Below are 20,603 nucleotides of genomic sequence, written 5' to 3'. Positions count from 1 at the left end.
TTTCTGAAAAGTGGATAAAGTGGATTGAGGATTAGTGGAGGATTATTGATTTTACAACTTTTTAAAATTTGCTTTTTATGTTTTATCAATACTCCAAGACAACAGAGGACTTCAAGGAGTATAACTGCTGAGTAATTGTCTCTCCATCGTAAGCATTATCTGTTTTTTTGGGTTTTTTTTTTTTTTTTTTTTTTTTTTTTTTTTTTTTTTTTTTTGAAAATCGATTTGATATCGGTATCGGTCACAGATATCGGTAACCGAAAACCGATTTTTGAAATTTCGTTGTGGCGCGATTTTTCAAAAAAAATAAGAACTTGAATTTTTCTGAAAAGTGGATTAGTGGAGGATTATTGATTTTACAACTTTTTAAATTTTGCTTTTTATGTTTTATCAATACTCCTAGACAACAGAGGACTTCAAAGAGTATAACTGCTGAGTAATTGTCTCTCCATCGTAAGCATTATCTGTAAGTTTTCCTACACAAGTCACACAACTTGATGATAAAAAGGTGACAAACAACCTGTTGTGTCCACACCAAGTGAGCAGAAAGAGACAGTTCATCTATGTAGTCTTGAAGATAAGGTCCTCTAGATAAGGGCTCTAAACCAAGGAACTTATCTGTCATCCCATGCACAAAGTGTTCTCCAGATAAGGTCCTTCTGTGTTTCAGTTCTTTATGCACACTGAGGTTGTAGGTTCAGACTAGTTGAGACAGGATATTGTTTCTACAGTTTGGCATGGGAGTGGTAACTTAAGGTTGTGGTTATGTACCGGGTTGAGATGAGCTCAGACTAGGTGAGACAGGATATTGTTCCTACAGTTTGAAATGGGGGTGGTTACTGAAAAACAAGGCAAGTTAACCAACCTTGGCAAACAAGGCAAGCAGATAGACAATGGCCAGATTCAGATTGGCGAATGTCCACAGCTCGCGCTCTTGACTTAACCTAGGAGAGAAAATGATTAGAATAAATACCTAGATAAAATCAACCTAGGCTAAAAACCCTATACAATTATACATGAATTCAAGTTATAGTAATACCTATATAATTATTACAAAGAAATCCGTGCACTGTGCAGTTCTTAGGTATTTATTTTTCAAAACAGGTATATCAATATGGATTTTCACGAAGTTACATCTTAGGCATCCAACCAGATGTAGCACAAACCTGACAATCAGGAGAATAGCTAGGAAACCCAGGACAAACAATAAATAGAAATCAACCTAAGACAAACCGGGGCCTTAGTGTAAAGAGGGAGGGGATGGGTTTTAGTGGGTCTGGATATCCTGGTATCTAAATATCAATCTCCGCATGGCAAAGGTTTGTGCTATGGGCACCTTTTGAAGATAAAAAGAAGAAATTACTGAAGCAAAAATAAGTAAGTAGTTTCTCTGAAAAAAGAGAGAGATTTTGGCACATTTTTAGGGGTTTCCAGCTTTCAAGGTGATAAGCCTGATCTGGTATCTAAATATCAATCTCCGCATGGCAAAGGTTTGTGCTATGGGCACCTTTTGAAGATAAAAAGAAGAAATTACTGAAGCAAAATAAGCAAGTAGTTTCTCTGAAGAAAGAGAGAGATTTTGGCACATTTTTAGGGGTTTCCAGCCTCCGCATGGCAAAGGTTTGTGCTATGGGCACCTTTTGAAGATAAAAAGAAGAAATTACTGAAGCAAAAATAAGTAAGTAGTTTCTCTCAAGAAAGAGGGACTGGGAGATTTTGGCACATTTTTAGGGGTTTCCAGCTTTCAAGGTGATAAGTTTCTTTCCACACGCCTTCGACATCGGATAAAACATACCTGAGGGCTGCAGTAAACTGAGCTTCGGCTGCTTCCATACAGTTCATTGACATGGCGTACAAACCCAGCAGTGTGTGTAACTGAGGTCTGTGAGTTACGAGTAGGGGCGGGTGTTGATGACAGAGGGAGATTACTTGAGACATTTCCTGTGAAATAAGAGTGAACAATGATTAGGGAGTCAGCGGCAATATTGCAATAAGCACATTGAATGCACCAGTTACCAATGTATCAGTGCAATAGTACTAAACAAATGGACGCCCCACACAAGGCTAAAAAGAGCGCCCTAACATACCAATGGATCACTGAAGTTATATAACTTTGCGCGTACGTGGTATCAGGATGGGTGACCATCTACAGTCTACAACTCTACACACTAAAATAGGCTGCTGATTCAGCCACAAATAAAATTTTCTGGTTCTTCCCTGTTGAGGCTTTCTGTGCTTGTGGGCGGGTGTTGATGACAGAGGGAGATTACTTGAGACATTTCCTGTGAAATAAGAGTGAACAATGATTAGGGAGTCAGCGGCAATAAGTACATTGAATGCACCAGTTACCAATGTATCAGTGCAATAGTACTAAACAAATGGACGCCCCACACAAGGCTAAAAAGAGCGCCTTAACATACCAATGGATCACTGAAGTTATATAAGTAACTTGCAATCAGGATGGGTGACCATCTACAGTCTACAACTCTTCACACTAAAATAGGCTGCTGATTCAGCCACATGGGCGGGTGTTGATGACAGAGGGAGATTACTTGAGACATTTCCTGTGAAATAAGAGTGAACAATGATTAGGGAGTCAGCGGCAATAAGCACATTGAATGCACCAGTTACCAATGTATCAGTGCAATAGTACTAAACAAATGGACGCGCCACACAAGGCTAAAAAGAGCGCCTAGTTACCAATGTATCAGTGCAATAGTACTAAACAAATGGACGCCCCACACAAGGCTAAAAAGAGCGCCTTAACATACCAATGGATCACTGAAGTTATATAACTTTGCGCGTACGTGGTATCAGGATGGGTGACCATCTACAGTCTACAACTCTACACACTAAAATAGGCTGCTGATTCAGCCACAAATAAAATTTTCTGGTTCTTTCCCTGTTGAGGCTTTCTGTGCTCGCTTTCTGATCTCTTCAAAGAAGAACTCTGCACTTCCTACTCCTTACTTTTTTCTCCTTAAAAATGGCACAGCACGCGGCGTACCGTTTGTCTCTATTTCCACCAAGTGGAGTAAAAAATGAGGAGTGGAGAGAAGGGAGTACCTAGTTCTTGATCAAAGAAGAACTCTGCACTTCCTACTCCTTACTTTTTTCTCCTTAAAAATGGCACAGCACGCGGCGTACCGTTTGTCTCTATTTCCAGCAAGTGGAGTAAAAAATGAGGAGTGGAGAGAAGGGAGTACCTAGTTCTTGGCGCACAACACGCGGCGTACTGTTTGTCTCTATTTCCAGCAAGTGGAGTAAAAAATGAGGAGTGGAGAGAAGGGAGTACCTAGTTCTTGGAACAGGCCACCTGATAGTTACCTGTAAAGCAATAGACTTGTTGCCCATCACCAGTCGACACATGACAATATGTTCCAGTAACATAAGCTGGAACACAGACAGGATGGGCTTGTTGTCCACTATCTTCAGCTTTTCTATTTGGAGCAGGGCCTTGTCTGTGTATTTCTGTGCTTTGTCCATGTAGCCCGCTTGCATACTGTGCATGACTGTCACCAGAGTCGACACATGACAATATGTTCCAGTAACATAAGCTGGAACACAGACAGGATGGGCTTGTTGTCCACTATCTTCAGCTTTTCTATTTGAAGCAGGGCCTTGTCTGTGTATTTCTGCTGACAATATGTTCCAGTAACATAAGCTGGAACACAGACAGGATGGGCTTGTTGTCCACTATCTTCAGCTTTTCTATTTGGAGCAGGGCCTTGTCTGTGTATTTCTGTGCTTTGTCCATGTAGCCCGCTTGCATACTGTGCATGACTGTCACCAGATAGACTACTACATACAGATGCTCCTTGGGCATCCAAATGAACATGTCGCCTACGTTAGGCCCGGATACGACTGTAATAGTAATGAGATGAGGGAGAAATTAAATGAGGTCAATTTGAAAAGGAAAACTACAAGGATTTTAGCCCTAGCCAGTCTAGCTAACTGGCAGCTCTTTGAAGGGTTCTCTCTGTTTTTAAAGATCAAGCACAAGTCCTCACGATGGTTAACTGCGGTTCAGGACGAGCCAAAGGATCCCCTCGTCTGTGATCAGCTCACAATGTGAAAGACTCTGGGGAGTAGGGAACAATAATATGGATTAGAGTAGAGACAGCCTAGTTAAGACAGCCGACCCTATTTAAATAGGAAAAGGCTGGGAAGAAGAAGAGAGATCCTAGTTAAGAGCCGGTTCCCCCTTGTTATGTTTCGTCAGATTTTTTTCGAATGTCCTGTAGGCAATGTAATTTAAATGATAGTGTTTCCACTGCACACGACACGATTTTTTTCCGAACGGGGCTCTAAGTCGTATTTTCCTTCCGTATTTTCTCCTCTTCTAAAGCTCGTTTCCCTGCTTTTGGCGCGATAGCACCAGTATTTAACTATAGGAAATCCAAGATCCTAAACAGAGAAGGTTCGATATCGGAACGGCTGACTTTCTCATAAGATTTCTTTCTTGGCTCAGTCAAGTCCCAAGGGATCAATCTAATAAAATGCTCCCTTCTAACATAGGTACCTACCCACTTATTATTACAATTTACATTGACTTTGAGCTATTGTTTGAAATAGACAACCCTTAGCAGTCATGGAGATGGACAAAGCTTTTACATAATTATAGATTTATAGAGATACCTACCAGTTGTCTACCACATAGGAAAGCCAAAGATTGACCAGTGAAACACTCAAGTAAGTAGGTACAGTGCTATCTATACTTCTATACTAGTTAGTAGGTTCCAAAATAGCTTCTACTATTTTATAAGACTTTTCACTCTTTCAATCTGAAAAAGATATTAAGTGATGTAACTATATAATTATCTTCTATTGTTTTCTACTTTTTTTTGAATTATTCACATAGAGTATTTAAATGTGCAACAAAGTCCCAAGTGAATAATACACCAATGCACTTTTCACTTGAACTCTTTCGTATTCTTTCTTCACATCTAAAATGCAACAAAATCAGCTGATTGGCTGTTTCAAACAATAGAGGAAGAGAAAGAAAAAGACGCAAAACGCAAAAATCAATAATCAGCTGATTGGCTGTTTCAAACAATAGAGGAAGAGAAAGAAAAAGACGCAAAACGCAAAAATCAATCAATCAGCTGATTGGCTGTTTCAAACAATAGAGGAAGAGAAAGAAAAAGACGCAAAACGCAAAAATCAATCCCCCTTCAGTACCTTGGTCCTTGGTTTGATAGCTGATAGGAACGGGACACCAAAATCTTGAAGAGCTATGTAATTATTGAAGTTGGGTCCTCATGATTCTTACATAACTGCCTCATATGTAACTTGTCTATGAGATGGTCTTTGTTCCTACAAGAAATTCATTTCAGGTAATCTGCAGATAATCGGCCACCTGAAGTTCTTTGGTGTCACAGGTACAGAAGCAGTATACGATGGTCTTTGTTCCTACAAGAAATTCATTTCAGGTAATCTGCAGATAATCGGCCACCTGAAGTTCTTTGGTGTCACAGGTACAGAAGTATACAGGCAGGCAGTTGTAGGTATCTAACAATGAGACATTCAGATGACTGCTATTTCTTTAAATTTTCCCTGAACAGTAGGTAGTGGGCTAAAGGTTACCTTACGGGTAACCTTTAGTCCACTTTAATTAATTCTTATGAATAAATTGTTAAGAATAAGGAATAAGTAATTAATTACATTTAAATTATTACACATAAAGAAAAATACTTTACTTTTAAAAAACACACACACACTTCACACACACCGAAATGAGAACAGCTGACTGATAACAGCTGATTAGTTAGAGTTTCAAAATGAAACACAAGAGAGCGCTTGTGTCTTGCAGTGCTGCCAGTGGTAAAAATCAAAAGTCACTAGGAAAAAAAAATAATAAAAATATCCATTTTGAGCATTTTGTTTATTTACCATTTTGATTTTGATTTTTGACTGAAAAAGGGAAAAGGATCCTTTGCTGCCGAACGTCTACTAGAAGTTTATGGTATTTAACTGTGAATTCGTGTAGAAAATCAAGTATGTCGCTTGAATTAAAGTGTTAAGCAAAGGCCGTTTCGCAGTTCGGATCAGAAAGTAAGTTACCCCCGTTTGCCAGAGTCCTATACAAATGTCCATTTGAATGATTCCATCTCAACTGCTATGCCTATTGTTCGCTTGAATTAAAGTGTTAAGCAAAGGCCGTTTCGCAGTTCGGATCAGAAAGTAAGTTACCCCCGTTTCCCAGAGTCCTATACAAATGTCCATTTGAATGATTCCATCTCAACTGCTATGCTTATTGTTTACCATACTATGGCAAAGTATTCTCAACTCTCAGTAATCTCAGTATCCCTTGAATCCTATCCTAGACCACCCCCTAAAAGACTGCCACAGTATGAACTTTTACTAGCAAAGCTAAAGCCTGAGCACTTTCAACATAGGGTAATTTTCACCTTTTTTCACAACACACCAAGATCCAACCAGAGAAGAGGTCTACAAAATATGTGAAAGTACCATTACTGGGTACATTACTTGAAAAGGAGGACTTTTCTAACAAAATACCTGTGTGTGGAGTCCAGTATGACTATTGCACCCTAACTGGGTACATTTATGAAAAGTCTTACCAAGTGACTTCATAAAGAGATGCTCCAGCCTCAAGAATCTTATGAAAAAATGTAAAACTTGAAAGCACATTCAATTAGGGATGAACCTTAATGTATTTCACTATTCTCATGTGTTTCAGAAATGGCAACATCTCAAGATGCATGGTACCTGGCACTGTTGGGATTGGCGGAAAATTTCCGAATCTCCAGTCCCCCTAACATAAAAATGTGTATTCAGTGTCTGCAAGCTGGCAAAGTATTCTCAACTCTCAGTAATCTCAGTATCCCTTGAATCCTATCCTAGACCACCCCCTAAAAGACTGCCACAGTATGAACTTATACTAGCAAAGCTAAAGCCTGAGCACTTTCAACACAGGGTAATTTTCACCTTTTTTCACAACACACCAAGATCCAACCAGAGAAGAGGTCTACAAAATATGTGAAAGTACCATTGCTGGGTACATTACTTGAAAAGGGGGACTTTTCTAACAAAATACCTGTGTGTGGAGTCCAATATGACTATTGCACCCCTAACTGGATACATTTATGAAACGTCTTACCAAATAACTTCATAAAGAGATGCTCCAGCCTCAAGAATCTCATGAAAAAATGTAAAACTTGAAAGCACATTCAATTAGGGAAGGTCTACAAAATATGTGAAAGTACCATTGCTGGGTACATTACTTGAAAAGGGGGACTTTTCTAACAAAATACCTGTGTGTGGAGTCCAGTATGACTATTGCACCCCTAACTGTGGGTACATTATGAAACGTCTTACCAAGTAACTTCACAAAGAGATGCTCCAGCCTCAAAAATCTCATGAAAAAATGTGAAACTTGAAAGCACATTTAATTAGGGATGAACCTTAATGTAGGTATTTCACTATTTTTATGTGTTTCAGAAATGGCAACATCTCAAGATGCATGGTATGCTTCACTGGTCAGCTGAACACAACCCTTCGAAGTAAACGATTCTAACTTTTGACAGCCACGAGCCAAAGCGATCACACCTGGAAGATGAATAAACTGACATTAGTGACTATACCCTAATCCCTAAACACTGGATGAGATTTACATGACAAAAGAAGAAAAAGAAGACATTATTATTATTTCTTAAAGAGGTATGATAGAGGGGAACTGTAACTATTGAGGTCTTATCGTTCCGAAATAGAAACGAAAAGGAGGACAGGCTAGGAGAAAGCCGTCCGTTCCGAGAACAAACGTTATTTGATTACATAAAGTTTGCCCCGGGCGGAAATCAAACCTACGACCTAGCGAATAGAAGGCAGTTGAGTTACCCTCATAGCTAAATGACACGCTGCACGTTAATGAAAAGAGGAAAAATTAAATACCTACTTACTTACCAAGAGCCAGTAACAATTTGAACCCTTCGAAGTAAACGATTCTAACTTTTGACAGCCACGAGCCAAAGCGATCACACCTGGAAGATTAATAAACTGACATTAGTGACTCTACCCTAATCCCTAAACATTGGAGGAGATTTACATGACAAAAGAAGAAAAAGAAGACATTATTATTTCTTAAAGAGGTATGATAGAGGGGAACTATAACTATTAAGGTCTTATCGTTCCGAAATAGAAACAAAAAGGAGGACAGGCTAGGAGAAAGCCGTCCGTTCTGAGAACAAACGTTATTTGATTACATAAAGTTTGCCCCGGGCGGAAATCGAACCTACGACAATAACCCTTCGAAGTAAACGATTCTAACTTTTGACAGCCACGAGCCAAAGCGATCACACCTGGAAGATTAATAAACTGACATTAGTGACTAATGAATATACCCTAATCCCTAAACACTGGAGGAGATTCACATGACAAAAGAAGAAAAGGTCTTTTTGTTCCGAAATAGAAACGAAAAAGAGGACAGGATAGGAGAAAGCCGTCCGTTCCGAGAACAAACGTTATTTGATAACATAAAGTTTGCCCCGGGCGGAAATCGAACCTACGACCTAGCGAATAGAAGGCAGTCGAGTTACCCTCATAGCTAAATGGCACGCTGCACGTTAATGAAAAGAGGAAAAATTAAATACCTACTTACTTACCAAGAGCCAATAACAATTTGTTCTCGATTCGGCATTCCGGATATTGAAAAGCTAAGTAAGTGCTAGCCTAGTAAGCTTGGTTGGTAGAGGGTCTATCTTGTGAGCGCTAGGCCGCAAATTCGATTCCCGCCCGGAGCAGATATTATCCTGATAGGATAATGTTTGTTCTCGGAACGGCTGGCTTTTTCCTATCCTGTCTTCGTTCTCTCTTTGGAACGATAAGACCTTAAGACCTTAGCAGTTACAAACAGTTCCCTCTATCAAACATTCAAACCTCTTAAAAAAAGAGGTTAGGTAGTAGAACAGCCGCGGTACTCGGTAGACAATAAAAGTACACAGAAAAAAGACACGCGAAGACAGAAGATTACGAAAACGAGGCGTTAACAGATATTACAATTCTACAGTTATCCTTATCACTTACCATTCTCCGTGATATTGATGCACCAGGAGATATTGATGTGAGTCAGGTTCCGGCATCCGTCCGCCAAAGCTTTGAGCGACTGGTCCGTAATGAAGGAGCAAGAAGCCAGGTCCAGACGCTGTAGCTTCGCACAATGCTTGCTCAACGCAAGCGAGGTAGCGTCGGTCAGTTTCTTGCAGAGGTTGAGGTTGATGTCTTCTACATTGTTGCAATACTGAGCGAGAATGTTGAGCGAGTTGTCCGTCATAGATTGGCAACCCCGCAGCGAGATCTGACGCAGGAAGCCACCACAGCGCCGCGAGATGTTCTCCAGAACTGGGCCCTGTGAGGGAAACAAATAGAGAGTAATAAGTGGTGTGTCAACCTAGTTTCAAAGGGATATTTTTAAAGAGGATTTTTTTTTTTTAATAGGATACCTACCTACTTGGTTTTAAGACGAATCATGTTGTGTTTTTTATGATACGAAACGTATTATGGAAAAGGTCGTGATGCGCCCGTTAGCTTTGGGAGTAGAGTGTCTGCCTTGTAAGTGTTAGGCTGTGGGTTGGATTCCAGTCCGGTCGAACTTTATACTAAACAAACAATGTTTGTTCTCACAACGGTTGGCTTCCTCCTATCCTGACCTCTTTTTCTTTTCGATTTCGGAATGATAAGACCTCTGTTGTTACAGTTTCCCCTATCAAATATTTGGGCAACCCAAATTTTATCCTATAGAAACAGACAATGTTCGTTCTCGGAACGGCTGGCTTCCTCTGTCTTGTTCTCTCTTTGATTTCGGAATGATAAGGCCTCTGTTTTTACAGTTCCCCCGATCAATTTGGGAGGTGGGGAATGAAGCGTGTTAATATTGGTATAGTACAGTGGATACAAGGGAAAAGAGAGAGGTGGGGGAATAAAGATTGAAAAGGGACAGTAGGAGATGATGGAGAAAAAAAGAGCTTAATAGGTTATCTGTTGTAAATCGTATTATGGAAAAGGTCGTGATGCGCCCGTTAGCTTTGGGAGTAGAGTGTCTGCCTTGTAAGTGTTAGGCTGTGGGTTGGATTCTAGTTCGATCAAACTTTATCCTAAACAAACAATGTTCGTTCTCGCAACGGTTGGCTTCCTCTTATCCTGACCTCTTTTTCGTTTCGATTTCGGAATGATAAGACCTCCGTTTTTACAGTTTCCCCGATCAATTTGGGAGGTGGAGAATGAAGCAATTTTATCCTATAGAAACAGACAATGTTCGTTCTCGGAACGGCTGGCTTCCTCTGTCTTGTTCTCTCTTTGATTTCGGAATGATAAGACCTCTGTTTTTACAGTTCCCCCTATCGATTTGGGAGGTGGGGAATGAAGTGTGTTAATATTGCTATAGTACAGTGGATACAAGGGAAAAGAGAGAGGTGGGGGAATAAAGATTGAAAAGGGATAGTAGGAGATGATGGAGAAAAAAGAGCTTAATACCTAGGTTATCTGTTGTAGTTCAAATAATTGTCCAATCTCACCTCAACATCAGTCTGAAAGTTAAACAGATCAATACGGGACCAATTGCTTCCGTCTAGAGCTAGTATGTTCCATGCCTTGGACACCTGAGCACAACGGCACAAGGAGGTCACATCCAAGTAGGAGAAAATTCTGAAAGTGTCAAAAATAGATATCTTGTTTACAGTTGGTAATAAAATTTAGCTCTAATTGATTAAAGTTACAAAAAAATGTATTTTTTACCGTTGAAAAAAAAATTTAGTGCTAATTGATTAAAATTAAAAAAAAAAAAAAAAAAAAAAAATCAGCCATACCAGGATGATGGCCTTTACCTGTTTGCCTTGTACTGAACTGTATGCAACCATTGTGAGGTAGGTACTGTGCTTGTATTTTTTTTTTAACAAACTGATTTGATCCTTTTGGGAAGTGCCAACCAGCGAAGATTATCAAACAGTCAACATCATTGATTCTATCAAGACCACAAGCCCAATTATTATTCTAATTTGTCACAATAACAATGCTTAGCATGTCATTACCTCAGAAGGAGTTCCTTTGGTAGCTTCTTGTTAATCAGAGCTTCATCCTCCAAGAATACCCTGGTCAACTGAAACAAACCAGATATCAAATGTTAGAAATATGTTTTTAAGGAAAAGAACATATAATCTACTCAAGGAGAAAGTTCACTTTTTTACTTTCTATTACTAAACAAACCAGATATCAAATGTTAGAAATATGTTTTTAAGGAAAAGAACATATAATCTACTCAAGGAGAAAGTTCACTTTTTTACTTTCCATTACTATTTATTATTGATTAAAATAGTAACTTGTGATGTGTGAGAATGACATGGGAATCATGGGATTTAGAACCATGGCAAACTAGAAAATAACCAAAATTCTTTCTTGCTTCTGCCTTGTCTTTTAACTTATCAACTTCCTCTTCCTCTCTCTTCTTCCCCCTCTTGCTTTCTCTCTCTGTCTCTCTCTCTCTCCCTCTCTTGCTTGCTTCCTCTCTCTCGCCCCCCCTCTCTCTCATTCATTCTTTTTCTCTTCCTTTTTTTTCTTTCTCTTTCTCATTTTATTTTTAGAATTTTATACCCCACCTCAGAAGGAGTTCCTTTGGTAGCTTCTTGTTAATCAGAGCTTCATCCTCCAAGAATACCCTGGTCAACTGAAACAAACCAGATATAATATTAAGTAAATGTTAGAAATATATTTTGAAGGAAAAGAACAGAATGATAATCTATTCAAGGAGTCACTTTTTTATTATTGATTAAAATAGTAACTTGTGATGTGTGAGAATGACATGGGAATCATGGGATTTACAACCATGGCAAACTAGAAAATAACCAAAATTCTTTCTTGCTTCTGCCTTGTCTTTTAACTTATCAACTTCCTCTTCCTCTCTCTCCCTTCTTTCTTTTTATGCTTCCTCTCTCTTCTTCCCCCTCTTGCTTTCTCTCTCTGTCTCTCTCTCTCTCTCCCTCTTTTGCTTGCTTCCTCTCTCTCGCCCCCCCTCTCTCTCTCTCATTCATTCTTTTTCTCCTCCTTTTTTTCTTTCTCTTTCTCATTTTATTTTTAGAATTTTATACCCTAAAGACTTACAACATTTGATCTTTTCTTGTGAACAAAGTGATTATCAGTCATGATTTCTTGTTACTTTTCACATGTAATAATCTCTATTGCTTAATACTTGTCACAGCATTGCTCAGTAAACAGCTTTTTCATTTCTCACCAGAGTGGACTGAAGAAACATGACATGGATGTATAACTTGATGTTTTTTGAGCTGAGAAGATACTGTGAAAGAAATGACAGATAGAAGACAGGCACATTGGGGATTGATTTTTGCGTTTTGCGTCTTTTTCTTTCTCTTCCTCTATTGTTTGAAACAGCCAATCAGCTGATTTTGTTGCATTTTAGACGTGAAGAAAGAATACGAAAGAGTTCAAGTGAAAAGTGCATTATAGTGTATTATTCACTTGGGACTTTGTTGCTCATTTAAATACTCTATGTGAATAATTCAAAGAAAAGTAGAAAACAATAGAAGATATTTATATAGTTACATCACTTAATATCCTTTCAGATTGTAAGAGTGAAAAGTCTTATAAAATAGTAGAAGCTATTTTGGAACCTACTAACTAGTATAGATAGCACTGTACCTACTAACTTGAGTGTGTCACTGGTCAATCTTTGGCTTTCCTATGTGGTAGACGACTGGTAGGTATCTTTTTAAATCTATATGTAAAAGCTTTGTCCATCTATAGAAAACAATAGAAGATATTTATATAGTTACATCACTTAATATCCTTTCAGATTGTAAGAGTGAAAAGTCTTATAAAATAGTAGAAGGTATTTTGGAACCTACTAACTAGTATAGATAGCACTGTACCTACTTACTTGAGTGTGTCACTGGTCAATCTTTGGCTTTCCTATGTGGTAGACGACTGGTAGGTATCTTTATAAATCTATATGTAAAAGCTTTGTCCATCTCCATGACTGCTAAGGGTTGTCTATTTCAAACAATAGCTCAAAGTCAATGTAAATTATAATAAGTGGGTAGGTACCTATGTTAGAAGGGAGCATTTTATTAGATTGATCCCTTGGGACTTGACTGAGCCAAGGTGTGTATTTATTTACTGTCTAATTTTTTTCTCGTCAGCAGACTTGCCATAATTCTCGAGTTGGGTTTGAACCAAGCACCTCCGGGTGCAGAGTCAGTGCTCTTATCGCCGATCTTATCACTGAGAGTTAAAGTGTTTTGGCACTAAAAAGAACAAAGTGTGTATTTATTTACTGTCTAATTTTTTTCTCGTCAGCAGACTTGCCATAATTCTCGAGTTGGGTTTGAACCAAGCACCTCTGGGTTTAGAGTCAGTGCTCTTGTCGCCGATTTTACCACTGAGAGTTAAAGTGTTTTGGCACTAAAAACTGGCCATCGAAAATTTGACCCGATTACATTACTTTCCTTCCTATAGGATAAGGAAAGTAAAAAGAAATCATCTCAGAACCTACGCTTCAAAGTTTACAGAATTTCGTCAACCATTTCAATATTGGTGATGTTAGACTTGGTTTCCACGAAATTTGACCTGATTACATTACTTTCCTTCCTATAGGATAAGGAAAGTAAAAAGAAATCATCTCAGAACCTACGCTTCGAAGTTTACAAAATTTCGTCAACCATTTCAATATTGGTGATGTTAGACTTGGTTTCCGTGGTGGCAGAGGTGGGGAGGGCTTTGAAAAAGTAGCCAATATGGGTGACCGGACTGAACAGGAACATATTGTTGAACAGGACTTGTTTCTGAGAAATGGCCGCTGTTACTTCCTGGCATACAATGCCTCCTGTGATGGCACACGTGGGTGCCAGCTTTGAGAAGACGTTCCTGTAAAACACACAACATGGAAAATTAAACTTCCTGTACAGCTCGGTAAAAAAAGAAGAGGATTCAGCTGCAGACGGACACGTGGGTGCCAGCTTTGAGAAGACGTTCCTGTAAAACACACAACATGGAAAATTAAACTTCCTGTACAGCTCGGTAAAAAAAGAAGGGGATTCAGCTACAGACGGAACTGATAACAAACTGAAATACTAAAATAAATATCTCCAACCTTACACAAAAATAAATTAAGGAGCGCTCCGTCCTGCCAAGTTAAGTCCAGTTAGCTTGGTAGCGTGCCTGCTTTATAAGCCTTAGATCAAGGGTTCAATTCCTCGTCAATGTAAATTATAATAAGTGGGTAGGTACCTATGTTAGAAGGGAGCATTTTATTAGATTGATCCCTTGGGACTTGACTGAGCCAATTTTTATCTTGTTTAAGATTAGAGGAGGACAGGAAAGCCAGACTTTCCCATATCGAACCTTCTCTGTTTAGGATCTTGGATTTCCTATGGTTTAGTACAGGTGTTATCACGCCCAAAGCAGGGAAACGAGCTTTAGAAGAGGAGAAATTCCGGAAGGAAAATACGACTTGGAGCCCGTTCGGAAAAAAATCGTGTCGTGTGCAGTGGGAACACTATCATTTAAATTACATTGCCTAAAGGACATTCGAAAAAAAAATCTGACGAAACATAACAAGGGGGAACCGGCTCTTAACTAGGATCTCTCTTCTTCTTCTTCTTCTTCTTCTTCTTCCCAGCCTTTTCCTATTTAAATAGGGTCGGCTGTCTTAACTGGGCTCTACTCTAATCCATATTATTGTTGCCTACTCCCCAGAGTCTTTCACATTGTGAGCTGATCACAGACGAGGGGATCCGCCAGTTGGGCACCTCGATAGGCATGAGATTAAAATAATGCCAAGCTTCTCATCAATAAAACTTTTTACATTGAACTTACGTGAAGTATTCATCAGGCAATGCTGCCACAGGATCCTCAGTTAGCGAGTCTAGTACGGAGCTCCTGGCTGATTTCAACAATTCTATATCTTCAGTCCTATGCTCAGGTAATGGGTATCTGCCTTGCGTCTTGTGGAAATTTTGTAACACTGAGAAACCACAATAGAGCACATGAGGTCAATTTTAAGATTAACAAATAAAAATGGAAAATTAAAGACAATAATAATGAAATAATAGTACTGAATTATACAGTATGCTATCAAGTAGGTACTATCTAATAGTACTTGTGGTCAGTGGTCACATTCTTAATTTTTATTGGTGACAAAATTCCATACCTACCTCTGTTGAGACTGAACCCAAGCCCTTCAGTTTACAAGACAAGTGTCATAACCACACCATCCACCTTGGTGGACAAAACCTATCAGATACAATTGCCTCATAGTTATCCTATTACTTAGTCAATCAAGATAGCCCCTCCTTTAAGTGATCCATAGAGTTCAGAACACCTATCAAATCTAAGAAAAGGGAGTTGCAATCCAGGGTTCCTTTCTCGTATTTAACAAGTGAAAGTTCCGGTTTCGATTCTTGCATTTAACAAAGATTTGACTCACCTAAGAACAACAGATATGCAGGATTCTTGATAGCAATCTTCTTGAACTCTTCATCTGCTTTCAGATCAATGTTGAGAACTTCTTTCAATGATGAATAGCTGACTATTTCTTCGTCCAAACTCTTTTCTCTGAATAAAATAAACAATACAATGAGGTGGTGCTTGAACTAAACAAAACTAAGGTCTTACAGTTCAGCCTAGTTAGATTGGAGGGTAGTGTGTCAACCTTGTAAGCCCTAGGTCGTGGATTCGATTCTCTTCTGGAGTGGATTTTAACCTTAAGAGATAAGGTCCATTCTAGTAAGGGCTGGCTTTCTCCTATCCTGCCTCCCTTCTCTCTTCACTTTTGGGATGACAAGACCTTAGCAGTTACAGTTCCCTCTATCTAGCCTATTTAAAAAAGTCTGATTTCGTGGTCACATTTAACTAAATAATTACTTGAGGGTTTATACTCTCATACAGAAGGTCTACATATCTACAATTTCATGTTGAAATTCACTCTGAGCTTCTGTACATGGTAAGGGTTATCCCATTATTCTCCCTATACCTAGTTAAGTAATTATCAATTTTTTTCCCTAAAGAGAACAAGTAGGTAAATATAGATTTTTTTACTATGGATCTAGGCTTGAAAAAAGTCTCACTTACTTGAACCACTTGTATTGTTGAAGATCAGCAAATGCATAACCAAACTTGCCAAACACATCTGCAGTGAAAATCTTGATATCCATCGTAAGCATTATCTGTAAGTTTTCCTATACAAGTCACACAACTTTGATGATAAAAAGGTGACAAACAACCTGTTGTGTCCACATTCTAGGTAGGTTGGATTATCCTAGGCCTAGAGAGTTGGTAAGTAGTCTTGTTTTGGCTGAACAGATTTACAGATAACACCAAGTGAGCAGAAAGAGACAGTTCATCTCTGTAGTCTTGAAGATAAGGCCCTCTAGATAAGGGCTCTAAACCTAGGAACTTATCTGTCATCCCATGCACAAAGTGTTCTCCAGATAAGGTCCTTCTGTGTTTCAGTTCTTTATGCACATTGAGGTTGTAGGTTCAGACTAGTTGAGACAGGATATTGTTTCTACAGTTGGAAATGGGGGTGGTAACTGAAAAACAACCGGACAACTGGGTACCTACATAACCACAACCTAAAAGAAAAGTTCGTTTACCAACCTTGCCTAACCCAACCCATTATATAAAACCACGACCTGAATCTGTATTGTTTCTAAAGTCCCTTCAATACAAACTAATCCCTTTAATCTCATTTTATATTACAGAAAGAATTCCTCTTTCAAAACCCCACATTAGTCATGGCCAAAGAAGAAGAACTGAGTGAATTGTTTCAACAGATTGAAAATATACTACTTGTTGAATCCAAGCAGGATCCAACAAGGCAAGTGCCTTCCTCAACCGGGTACATAACCACAACCTAAAAGAAAGGTTCGTTTACCAACCTTGCCTAACCCAACATGGTATATAACCACGACCTGAATCTGTATTGTTTCCAAATTCCCTTCAATACAAACTAATCCCTTCAACCTTGCCTAACCCAACATGGTATATAACCACGACCTGAATCTGTATTGTTTCCAAATTCCCTTCAATACAAACTAATCCCTTTAAGTAATCTCATTTTATATTTCAGATAGAATTTCTCTTCCGAAACCCCACATTAGTCATGGCCAAAGAAGAAGAACTGAGTGAATTGTTTCAACAGATTGAAAATTTACTGCTTGTTGAATCCAAGCAGGATCCGCCATCCGACCCCTACAGATCAAAGTACAAGGCTAAAGATCTGCTCGAGAAATTGAAAACTCAGTTGCAATCACTCCATGACAATGCCAACAAAAGAGATGCCATGTTAGCCCATGTTTGGCTTCAACTTGGCATTATTTCTGTGGACACAGGCAAGTTTTTATTTGTTTATTTATTTTTTTATATTTTTACTTCTGTATCTTCATAAAATCCAATATGATACTGACCAACTTTTTTTTTTCAAGAGGTTTTACAGAAGGAACTGTAACTGTTAATAATGATTTAAAATCAAGACTAGAGCCCGTTCTCCCTTTATTCCCAATATAATGTTGAAGTCACCCATCCATTTATTGCCTTGCTCGGCGGAGCTTAACATAGGGAAGGAACTGTAACTGTTAAGGTCTTATCATCCTGAAATCAAAGAGAGAAGGAAGACAGGATAGGAAAAGGCCAGCCATTTTGAGGGTGATACCAACCAAGCTAAGTAGGCTGGCTGACCAACTAAAGCTCTATTTTCCTCTTTAATGAGAAAGAAAACAAAAACCGAAGGAACTGTAACTGTTAAGGTCTTATCATCCTGAAATCAAAGAGAGAAGGAAGACAGGATAGGAAAAGGCCAGCCATTTTGAGGGTTATACCAACCAAGCTAAGTAGGCTGGCTGACCAACTAAAGCTCTATTTTCCTCTTCAATGAGAAAGAAAACAAAACAATTTCCCATCTTGGATTTTCAATGGTTGCTGGTTGGTTAATGTGACTGGATACCAATGTTGACACACTCTCAATAGCCTAAATTTTGAGGGTGATACCAACCAAGCTAAGTAGGCTGGCTGACCAACTAAAGCTCTATTTTCCTCTTTAATGAGAAAGAAAACAAAAACAATTTCCCATCTTGGATTTTCAATGGTTGCTGGTTGGTTAATGTGACTGGATAGCTGGATACCAATGTTGACACACTCTCAATAGCCTAGTGGCCTTGTGTAATTCAGTTAGTTACCTATTCAAATAGCCCAAGTTGTACCCTTGTAGGCTGGATAAATTTCCTCAAAGTCAGAACTGTCAGAATGTATTCAAGTAACATTGCTCTGGCATAGAAAAAAGAAGAAAGATTTTAATTGAATCATGTGAAAAATTTTAAAAAAAAAAATGCTTTTCTTTCAGATGAAATCAAACAAGGTGAAGACTCTTTCAACACCACAATCGACCTTATCAAGTCCAAGGAATTGACACCAGAGTACATCATTACCTGTGTCAGTGCTTACAATAATCTGGGACTTGTGTGGTCACAGCGGACTGAATGGCAGAGGGCATTTGACTACTTTGGTGAAGCTGAGAAGTACTACAAGGAATTCTCGGAAAGTAAAATGGAGCCAATTGATCCTACCACTTTGTTCACTTCAAAGACTTCTGAAGAAAAGGTTGGTTGGATGGTTTCAAATGCTAGAAATTGACCACATTAGGTCATTTTTCTGTCTGAAGAAAAGGTAGAATGATACTTTTTAGCTTTAAAGACTTTGCCCTTAGTATGAACTTTGAGTAGCGTGGTCAACTTAAGGTCTGGAGGTTGGTGGTTTGAGTCCCTGTCAAGTAAATTCATGGAAAATTTATTTCATAATAAGCATTCATGCTTGAACTAGAGGATACAACCAAATTTCTTTGTTTCTTTTGCTTTCTTTTTCATGCAAGAATTTTGGATTGGGAATGAAAGAGGTTTTTTCCTGTTTTACTAAACTTGCAATTCTGTTTTCTTTTCCTCCCCAGGTGCTTGCTCTAGAGAAGCTCTACACGTTGACTCTCTACTACCTCGCCCAATGTTACATTGAAGCTCTACACGTTGACTCTCTACTACCTTGCCCAATGTTACATACACAAGGGCGATGCCATTAAATCTGCCGTCTGTTGCCACACCACACTCAAGAGACAACTCGAGATAAATGACTACAATAACTCGGAGTGGTCCCTCAACATGGCCACATTATCTCAAGTGTGTCTGGAGAACAATGCATTCCATTTGGCCCGGGAATGTCTGACGATAGCGAGTAAAATCTATGCTGACTATGAACCCATTCTGAATGAGGTGAAAAGCACGGATGAAACTAAATATGAACAAGAGTAAGTCAACCAATTTTTTTTTTCTTTCATTTGTTTCACTAATTTTAATTTCAAACTGTCCCATCGTGTTGCTAACACTTGTTGCCTAAATAGATTTTTTTTTTTTAAGAAGAAAAAGAGGTTTGACAGAGGAAACTGTAGCTGCTAAGGTCTCATCATCCTGAAATTGAAGAGAGAAGGAAGACAGGATAGGAGAAAGCCAGCCGTTCCGAGAACAAACTGTTTCTGCTTATCTGTTCAGGATAAAACTGCCCTAGGCGGGGATCGAACTAGTGGCCTAGCGCATACAAGGCCTACGCGCTACCAACCCAGTTAATAAATGTAGTTATCTTACATTTTTTCCAATATCTTCATGGGGTGCGAGAAACTGGGCTGTGTTAACATCTTCCTTGGTGACAACTCCGCTATCTAGGAGGCACACAGACTTGACACCCGACAAAATTATGTTCTTGGCTATCTCTGCTCCAACGCCTTCGACACCAATGAGAAGAATTTTGGTGGCTCTCAATCTGTAAGAAAGCAAAGGTGAAATTTCATTCAAAAAATCTGACAAGTCAATGGACCAGTACTGTAAACATAAATCTTATATGATGGCTGCCAGCCCAATTGGTGTGGAGCGTAGTGAGTGTGACTGTGTGTGCCTTGTAAGCACTAGGTCTTGGGTTCAATTCCCACCAGGGGCAAACTTTCTTCTTATAGATAAGGTTTGTTCTAGGAACAGCTGGTCTCTTATCCTGTCCTTCTCTTTGATTTTGCCCTTTGAATAACCACCCCCTGAAAGACCACTAGTGTTAAGTGGTCAGGCTGATGGCGGACGATGATCCAGAGAATATGAAACAGTTTGAACCACCTGGTATGTGAATATAATTCATACTTTTCTGAACCACCTGGTCTATGAACAGAAGTTAGCCTTGTGAATAAGGAGGCGGCTGAAAAGTTTGCCACAGAATTGTCTCTGTGTCAGGAAATGGTCAAGTTGTTGCCCATGAAAATCGAGAAGATTGCTGCCCAGATAACAGCCTAGACCTCTTTATCTGGATACTTTGGCTGGTATGACGGTATCCAAAGAGACCAAGTACCTCTTTTTTGGGGTACCTTGACTGGTATGGCAGTATTGACGAAGAAGTAATTATTGCACTAAACATTCTAAACAATCAGATCTTTGGATTTACGTCCAGAGATTAATTTGATTTAATCAAAATAATAAACCTTTGGATGAAAGGGTATGATGAATGAAATAAATGGTACAGTATGTTACGAGTACGTAATAAAATCGTTTATTAAGGAGTTT

At 39.0% G+C, this 20,603-nt stretch overlaps 4 protein-coding genes across 4 annotated transcripts; 1 reads left to right on the top strand and 3 right to left on the bottom strand.

The window, feature by feature from the left end:
- The first annotated feature begins 16 nt into the window (after positions 1-16).
- On the top strand, positions 17-19,316 carry LOC103515577 (KIF1-binding protein homolog). Its single transcript, XM_026828231.1, has 5 exons — positions 17-161; positions 17,093-17,354; positions 18,362-18,618; positions 18,962-19,021; positions 19,068-19,316. The coding sequence occupies exons 2-5, from the start codon at positions 17,126-17,128 to the stop codon at positions 19,314-19,316; spliced, it is 795 nt and encodes a 264-aa protein (XP_026684032.1). The 5' UTR covers positions 17-161; positions 17,093-17,125.
- LOC103515581 (MAU2 chromatid cohesion factor homolog) lies at positions 857-4,593 on the bottom strand. Its single transcript, XM_026828233.1, has 5 exons — positions 4,548-4,593; positions 3,791-3,864; positions 3,328-3,519; positions 1,796-1,941; positions 857-944 (listed from the first exon to the last, which is right to left on the bottom strand). The coding sequence occupies exons 1-5, from the start codon at positions 4,591-4,593 to the stop codon at positions 857-859; spliced, it is 546 nt and encodes a 181-aa protein (XP_026684034.1).
- LOC103515579 (F-box/LRR-repeat protein 20-like) lies at positions 7,475-12,299 on the bottom strand. Its single transcript, XM_026828232.1, has 5 exons — positions 12,109-12,299; positions 11,043-11,110; positions 10,530-10,659; positions 9,043-9,364; positions 7,475-7,569 (listed from the first exon to the last, which is right to left on the bottom strand). Exons 1-5 carry the CDS (start codon positions 12,148-12,150, stop codon positions 7,475-7,477), a joined length of 657 nt encoding a protein of 218 aa, XP_026684033.1. The 5' UTR covers positions 12,151-12,299.
- Positions 13,589-16,175, bottom strand: LOC103515578 (SUMO-activating enzyme subunit 1-like). Its single transcript, XM_008480517.3, has 4 exons — positions 16,093-16,175; positions 15,449-15,576; positions 14,839-14,986; positions 13,589-13,887 (listed from the first exon to the last, which is right to left on the bottom strand). The coding sequence occupies exons 1-4, from the start codon at positions 16,173-16,175 to the stop codon at positions 13,665-13,667; spliced, it is 582 nt and encodes a 193-aa protein (XP_008478739.1). The 3' UTR covers positions 13,589-13,664.
- Positions 19,317-20,603: the final 1,287 nt, after the last annotated feature.

This window comes from Diaphorina citri, unplaced genomic scaffold, assembly GCF_000475195.1.
Source record: "Diaphorina citri unplaced genomic scaffold, Diaci psyllid genome assembly version 1.1 scaffold1374, whole genome shotgun sequence".
Classification (NCBI taxonomy): Eukaryota; Metazoa; Arthropoda; class Insecta; order Hemiptera; family Psyllidae; genus Diaphorina; species Diaphorina citri.
The sequence above is the reverse complement of the archived record's forward strand: the minus strand, read 5'-3'. Positions and strand labels throughout refer to the sequence as shown.